We start from the raw sequence: 8,653 nt of genomic DNA on the forward strand, positions 1-8,653 counted from the left end.
AATGAGGCAGAAACAGATATTGTGCTTTGCGGAACAATCTGTGTTGCATCTCAACACTATTACCTGATGATTCTATTAAAACTTTTACCTTTGAACAGTAGGTGGGATTTCAAACTTTATAGGCGGTAGAAATCAAAGCAGTCATTAGTTAAAAGTTACACAACTTGCAAAATGTAGTAGCTATGTTGTAACATTTTATTTTATTTTGATACAATACTAAAATTAGCAGCTAACATCTCAGCAGCATCAAGAAAGCAGTGGTCGAAACTTTCTCAGCTTGGTAAGGAATGCTAATTAAAAAACAAAACAAGTTACTACTTCAGTATTTGAATATACAATGATTACTTTATTATTATAAGTTTTGTGATTTCATGATATGGTAACATTTCAAATGATAGTACAAAAAATAGTATTTATTAAAATAAAAATATCCCTAAACATTTAAGATAAAAAAACATTTTCCAAGCGTCTCACCTGAATGAGCTTCCTGCCAGTAAGATGGTCTAGCAACATAAGGCACCGAGCAGTGTGTTTCAGCATAATCAGAAAGTGATTCTGTGAAAAGAGAATTTTTTTTTAATTCTTTCCAACAAGTTTAAAACATACATGCAGCCTAGAGTTTGCCAACGTGCTTGGATTATTTTTCCTTGACATAGTTTCATCTTCTTTTTGTTTCTGTTTAAGTGCTTTGTTGTCACTTATCACTACATTCAGACCTCTTTGCTCTACTATAGGTTTTGCAAATCCATACCAGTATGAGGCATCTTATTTGCCAGAACAGCAGTATTACAAAACAGAGCACTCTGGTAATGTTTCTTCTTTGGAATCCTTATGACCATCAGGGTCCTCTAAAGCAGCAACACGACAAGTATAGAGGACTGATTTTTATTAAAAAAATTAAAATTTAAAAACAGTATTAGAACCGCAGTCATGCTTTATTTGCAGATTGCAATGTATTTTCTATTTAGTCTAGATTTTTAAAAAGATACTTAAATAACCATTACTATATCCTTTTTCAAACCGAACAAACTATAGGCTGTCCAGAAGCTTGTCTATTCTTCACAATAATCTCAGCTGACCTAAGAAAAAAAAAAATAAAATACTGCCTCTTCCTACAAACTTTGCCTTCATTATATCCTTGGAGGATCAAATTACAGTAACAGGATCTCTCATCAGCAATAATGTTCTTACCATTGTATTCACTTTCTTTAAGAACTACTTGATCCTGAGTGTGGATTTCTTCATATTTCTTTTGAGATGGTTCTTCAATATTTTCTTGAGTTTCCACCATTTGGCTTGATTTGCCATTCTTGATTTTAGCAGGCAATACCAACCAATTTCTATGAGTTACCTCAATGATCCTTTCGCACAAAAAAGGGAGCTTGCAGGTCCGTATTCTGTCTAAAAGGTCAATAACCTGTGTGATGCTTTTGAAGAAATGCAAAGGATAAGGTAGTATTTCAAAAACTCAAATCATACACTGTTAGTCTCAATTCTACTGCCTTTGTCACATTCTTTACCTTTGAGGTTACACAAGTCCTTCAACTTTAGGGAAAGGAGCTAGCAACCTGACCACTGACTGGGAAAACAGTGCAGTTATATTGAGGATGTCATTAAGCGCAAACTTCCACTGACTATAATGAGACCATTCCCCAAGTAAAGGCCAAAGGATTTGGACAAATGTCATTTATACTGAGTGCAACTCTCTAAAAAAATTACACCCGGGGGGGGGAGGGAGGGGGCAGAAAACTTGTTAAACATTTAAAATACACAACCAGCATTAATGAAAAGATGTTTGGGCCTGAATAAATGTGTAAGTGCCAGAAGTAAATACTTACTTTGCTAAATACACAGCGCACACACCACCCTGTTTCAGACTTGGGTGTACAACAGGCAGAGCAGACTGAGGGTTAAGCATATCCAGAACTATCTGCAAGAGAAAGATATATATATTAATATTTACTGGTAAAACATATGTATCATTTTTTTCCTGAAAAAACAATGTTTATCTGTGGAAAATGAATGCATACGACAGCAGTATGTAATCACAAACCAGTTGTATTATTGCCCCTCAAAACCTTAGAGAAACCCGAGCTCCACACATTTACAAAGTCCTTGCTGCTTCCAAATGAATTTCTATTAAAACAGTAAGTAGCATTTCACCAACACTGTAGTCCTGTGCTAATGTTAAACAGCTTACTAATTAAATTCCATAATGCTGACATTAATAATAACTTTTGGAAGATTACATTTACTAGCACCTTTGGATATCCAGTTTACAAATGTTAAAAAAAAAAGTTCAAGTGCATCTTTATCATGAAAAGATCACACTACAGACTCAATGTCTAACTTGCTGTTTGTTTCAAGAATTAGAAAACGTCTGTCCTTGGCAATTTATCCATCTTCTGCTAGAAAACTATTCAAACTAAAACAACAGGATATGCAATATCTGATTCTTCCTGTAGATTGTTACTTTTAAAGTTTTTTAAAAATGGTATATTTTATTTCTTTGCTCAAACAGTTTAACACAATTGTCATTTGCGTAAAGTGTTAATGTAAGTAGTTTGTCTGCTTTCCATGGAAAAGTGGTTAACATCTAGCTGTTTTCCCCAGCATGCCTCCCTTTACAAAATCTGCATATAAAAAGCAGGACAGGAGAGCAAGCAAAAGCATTCCTTACTCTAACTGGGATCTTAGTTACATTGGGCATTCTATATAGCTGACAGATAGCTAAGTGTTTACATATTTGTATTTTCAATAAGCTTATGTATTTTTCTTAAATTTAATGTTTGAAATTCATGCCTTAGATACTTTCTTGTATTTTTGAGAAATTGATATTTTTGTAAGTTTGTCTTTGCTTACAAGACAGCAGTGATTAATTGTAATATTTCTGTACCACAGCCATATCACTTACATAATTTGGGGACATGCAGCTGAAACCTTGAAAATATTTGTAATCTGACAAAAAAATCACAACATTTCTTTCATTGATGAAGATCCGATTTATTTTTCTCCTGTTAAGCTAGATATGGGAATCCTGTTGTGACTGTGAGCACTAGGAGTTTAATTTACGGAGAAAAGATAAATGTCAAATGGGGGGGTGGAGGGGTTTGAACTTACTGCGTCAAGTGCTATAGATTTCATATCTGCATCAGCTGTTGAAATGTCTTTAAGAATGAAATCCACGTTATCTGGCCACTCTTCCATATGTCCTATTTCCCATGCAGCACGCCACTGCCTGTAATTCTTCTTAGCTAAATTATGATGATCATCTCTGATTTCATAACTTATAACACGTCCTTTGGGCCCAACTGAAAACAAACAAAAGGCATTAGACTTACTACTCTTCCCCCCTGTAATAAAGAATGTAGAAAAAAAGTAGTGTAGTAAATAACAGAAGTACACCTTTAGATCTCAACTTCACTTCAGGAAAAAATCACATATGAAACAATCAATTACAATTTATTTTTTCTTTACATTTAAAACAAATAGATGCAGATAAAAAGCTGGGCTAGTTCTTTTACAGACTAAAATCCATCAGTCCACAGATAAATTAAAGCTCAGTTATAGTAGTACAAACTGTTCCTAAGACGTCCTCCCGAAGTAACTCCTGCTGCAACAGGCAACTTGAGCATCTGTGGCCCTATCAATCTATGATTCTTCTGCTAACAGCTACCAGAGGTACCAATAGAGAAAGCTGCAACATTGGTCACTACTCACAGCTGCTGTAAAGCTGACAGCCAGTGACTGCTTCTGTTTTTCATAAGATTTGAGACTGCTGGTTTTAAAGTTTGACAATTCTCATTTTACAAAGATTTGCTGTTTTCCATGCATAGTTCTTTCTCCACCTGTCCCTTCTTAGGGTTGGGGAAAAGCTAAGAAAACCCCCCACACCTGCTCACTGATCTCAGCCCCATAAACAAGTTTGCAAGCGTACTCTGTTGGTTTACACAGGCTTGTGTTGTTTTCCTGTTATTGTTTGTAACTGTAATAAATTATATTACTCATTTTAAGTATAAATTTACTACCCTGAAATTTACCATATGAGTCCAATATACAATGTTCTTCGTGAAGGATATCTAGGCACAGACAGTAGCGTGTGCATTGCTGTATTACTCTATCCTTGTATTACTCTTTAATTTCTCAAACCTCTCCCCCCATTAGCTTCTTCTCCTTGCTACTTTTTAATGGGCAAAGACAGCTTTCAGAAATCAGCAGCTCAGCCCATGAGGTTCTGTGACTTTTTAAGCCATTTTAGGTTAGAGTCACCAGGCTCCTTCCCTCACCTATGGGTTCCCACTGTGAATCCATTCAGAAAACTGAACAGAAGAAGGGATGGGTTTCTCAGCAGTCTCTCCCTGATCTAGCTCGCCCTGGATCAGAGGCCAGAGCCAACACGTAAGGAAGGAGGGTTTCAGCAGTGCCACCTTTGATCATCTTAAACAGTTGTAGAATCACATCACCAACTCCTTATTACCCAAGATTATCAGTTTGGAACTACTTGGTCAGTCTTATTCCTTCCTCTCCTCACTCCAGAAATTTTCTACATTTTGAAACTGACTTCTGAAAAAAAAAAAAAACCAAACCAAAAAACAACCCGACAACTAGTTAAAATAGCTAGATAAAACCCTTCATTATTGTGAAGCTGAAGTATGTCAAGTTTGCATACATCATATTTTCCAGTTCTCAAAAATCTTGAAGTCACGGCAAATATCACATTCTTAACACAGTCTTAACTTTGTCCTGTTCCATGTCAGTAGTTTCTGGGAAAGATTAAAGAAGGAACAGAAAACAAAACATAAACTGAGAGTAATACAAAGAGAGGAGAAAAAAATCTGTTAAATCAATGAGAATTTTGGAAATCAAATACTTCCACGGAGCTTGGTCATGTGTCCACCAGATTTAAATTCCAGCATTTACCTGTGTAGCAGCTATTTTTTTTGTTGGGTTTCATTTTCTTGGCAAAATTAGCCACCACGAAGAAAGAGCAAATTGTATCTATTTATTTCTGGGTCAGCACCAAATTGTGTTAAGCTGTGAATAACACTGTCCCTATTTGGTGCTGATTTAAGTTCAATACATTTGAAAATAACAATACAAATCTCATACCTTTTTCCCTCTCCTCAAGATAGAACTGAACTGGTGCACAAGGACTGCTTTCTCCCATGGACAGGGTTAACAGTCTGGCAATGCCAAGAATTTTGCTGACTTGGCACAGTAACAGCTAAATTGAAGTAAGTGATCAGAAGGAACCTATTGGACAACTGAAAAAGGACAGGACACTGAAAAAAGACAGGAATAATCGGTAAGTCCAGATGCATGTGTATGAAATGGCCACAGTGGACCGAACACCCAAGGCAAAAAATAATTTGCTGTATTTAGCAAAAGCCAACTTTTGCCTTAGCCAACACCAGGTATTCAATCTTTTTCTTTGGATTTACAGTCTGTGTGTAGGGGAAGATGGAAAAGCTAATGACTCTTACTTTCCCTCTTTCCCAATCATCTCTAGAAAGAGAAGTGCTGATTTTTGTCTTCTGTTTCGTCATCTTCTAGCTCCCATGGCAGCAATGGTTGCTTTGAGGATAGTCCCATACTATGTTCAAAATCCCATCATGAAAGTACAAAAACCACTAGTTTATTGCAGAAACATGATCAGAAGGAATTAAGGAATAGCAGAAGGAGGCAGAAAGAGGGAGGGGGAGCAGAGGTGCAACAGCTGACCTTAAAACCTGGGCCCAATGTATATCAAGACCACCTGCAGCTGAGTGATCTTGGAACAGCATTTAATAGCTGATCATTAAAATAAGCGTTTTCAACTGAATTAGGATGTCAGGTGGAGATTACTGCAGCTAAAACAAATGACTGAGAAGAACAAACTGCTCTGTTCATCTCAGTAGGGGACTGTCCAGATTCCCTTTGCTGCTGCTTACATGCCCTCACCAATTTTAAGCTCCTGATGGATCTCAGCACTCCAGTTTGTACCATTCACTAAGTGTAACCATTCCTAGTTCCTCCTGTTATCCTCAGCAGCATGACCCGACATCCCAGAGCAGGGTTGGATCAATGGCACTGGTAACATACTTGCTGAATGCTAAACTTTCTCAGAAAAACTCATGCTTCTAAAAAGCCTTGTATTGTTACCCTGGAGGACATGCCAAGGGACAGCAGATATACAGCTTTGCTACATGGGAGAGTAAGAGAAAACTAATTCACTGACTTCGAGTTATAAGGTTATTTAACGGACTTGAACAAAAAGAGCAAAGAGCAGCTGATTTGTTCGGTTTGTCTCCCTCACAAGAGTGTAAGAAGCAGCATCACCTCCCACCAACATTCGGCTGGCTGTAAGTGGGAGTACTGAAATCTTTTCTGTCTTGAACTGTTGAATGCACAGAATATAACCACAAAGGCAGCCCAAACTGTAAACATTTTACAAAGACAGCACAGTCCATAAAGCTGCTTTTTAATGAACATTGGGAAATAGTAAAAAAGAAATGCTGGGGTTTCACAGCAGCTCAGGATACATGGGTGGTTCTCAGGTTCAGTGACCACTGCTGGCACCCTCAGGTATTCAGTTACTCTGATGGTGGGGTGCCCACAAACACTGACTTTGAACCCAAGTCTTCAGGATATGCAACTCATGCTTTTCTGCTGTATCTGTTCAAGATGATGCATGACATCATCTTTAGGGTAAAGACATGATCCTGTCTTTACTCTCAAAAGTCCTTTAATATTGCAGAGAAGGGAAGTATTCTGCAATAGCAGAAATATATTAAAAATATCTGAAAAACAAATTAAAATGGCATTTATTTTTCAGATGTGTGCAAAAGCAATTACATCAAACACCTGTGGGTTTTTATTTTGTTTTCTTTCTTTAAGGAATTTGGTCTATCAGAAGCCCATAAATCAAATGGCTATGAAATGTGGTATACCTACAGATGAGATGAAGTTGAAGGGTGAGGTTTCACGCTCACTCACACTACTGAGTGCAAAGGCTCTCCACCTTTCAGAGCATCGAGACCTAGATCAAACCAGGCTAGCTAGAACATGAAAAAATAACAGAGCGTGTCCACATAAGCATTTTCACTGGTACCCAGCAATGATTATTCACCTATTTCATGGAGATGAAGAAAAGGAAACTGTGAAAGACAAGAGACTGCAGAAAGAATCGAGTACCGTTAAGCCAAAGCAAACAATAACGATGGCTGAAACTCAGCTTTCTGCCGGGCCTTCAGTAATGCTTTGCACTATGGCCCTTGAAATGCAGTCAAAATGGTTTGCCGTCCCTGCACTGGCTCTGTTACGGACAGAATTTTCCTTTAAGTCAACAAGCTATATATGAACATGTGAACTACAGCAAAACTTTTAAGAACTGACCATAAGTATTTGGTCAAAATAAAGGCAAGGTGTGATAAGGGAATTCATAGAATATCAGGTTGGAAGGGACCTCAAGGATCATCTGGTTCAAACTTTCTTGGCAAAAGCACTAGCTACACAAGATGGCCCAGAACCCTGTCCAGCTGAATCTAAAAAGTGTCCAATGTTGCGGAATCCACCGCTTTCCTGGGGAGATTATTCCAATGGCTGATTGTTCTCATTGTGAAAATTTTTCCCCTTGTGTCCACTTGGAATTTCCACAGGAGTAACGTGTGCCCATTACCCCTCATCTTTTCCATGCGAGTCCTTGTAATAAGGGAGTCTCCATCTTCTTTGTAGACACCATTTAAATGCTGGAACATGGTGATAAGGTCTCCCCTAAGCCTTCTTTTCTCAAGAATAAACAAACCCAGTTCTCTCAGCCTTTCCTCATATGGCAGGCTTACCAGTCCTGGGAAAAACTGCACTGCTTCTATTTTCTAAAACCAGGTGCTCACCTGCTCGTGACAGAAACAAGCTCATAGCGCCAGACCCACTGCCAGTTTCCAAAACAGTGTCTCCCGGGTGGATATCCATCATCATTAACATAGCACTTACATCCTGCGGGTGAGAAAAACACCATACGTTACCACTCTTCGAAACTAAGGGGGACATTTGGCCGGTGACATCCCAGTTGCCAGTCATCCCAGTAAACCGCAGGTACCTTGGGGTAGGCGATGGTGGGCCCCCGCGGCATCAGCAGCACGTACTCCTCCAGCGAGGGCCGCCTCAGCAGCAACCGCGCCCCGGACGACGTGCGCAGCACCTGCCCGGGCAGCTGCCCGATGATGTCGCGGTGAGGCAGGATACCGCCGGGGCTGGCCAACACCGAACCCGCCGCCAGCCGACACAACAGCTTCAGCGTCGTGTTGTACTTCTTCCGTAGCTCCGCCAGCGCCAGCTCCCCGGCGCGGAAAGGGCCGGGACGCGCTCCTGCCGCCTCAGGAGGCACCTGAGGGGCGGCCGCCGCCTCCGCCGCCACCTCCTCAGGGGGAGACTGAGTGGCGGCCGCGCACCGCTCAACCGCCGCCGCTTCCTCCGGCGGAAGCAGCCGCCTCACCCGCTCCAGCGGCGACAGCGACGTCTCCCACGCCCGCCTCCGAGACGTCCCGCCGGGGGCCGCCCCATCGCCGGAGGAGAGACGGGAGGAGGAGGCGGCGACCCGCCGCACCTCACGCCAGACCCTCATGGGGGACAAGGCGGGAACAGCCGCCCAACGGTCGCCCCCGCGCGCCTGCGC

The 8,653-nt window shown here is 40.5% G+C and overlaps 1 protein-coding gene across 1 annotated transcript; it reads right to left on the reverse strand.

Annotated features, from left to right (window-relative positions):
* Positions 1-177: 177 nt before the first annotated feature.
* Positions 178-8,626, reverse strand: TRMT61B (tRNA methyltransferase 61B). The gene is made up of 7 exons (XM_082481632.1): positions 8,078-8,626; positions 7,872-7,974; positions 3,121-3,311; positions 1,839-1,930; positions 1,192-1,427; positions 475-555; positions 178-290 (listed from the first exon to the last, which is right to left on the reverse strand). Exons 1-7 carry the CDS (start codon positions 8,600-8,602, stop codon positions 247-249), a joined length of 1,272 nt encoding a protein of 423 aa, XP_082337758.1. The 5' UTR covers positions 8,603-8,626; the 3' UTR covers positions 178-246.
* Between the last annotated feature and the right edge of the window lie 27 nt (positions 8,627-8,653).

Source organism: Vanellus vanellus (genome assembly GCF_965231255.1).
Source record: "Vanellus vanellus genome assembly, chromosome: 3".
NCBI classification, from domain to species: Eukaryota; Metazoa; Chordata; class Aves; order Charadriiformes; family Charadriidae; genus Vanellus; species Vanellus vanellus.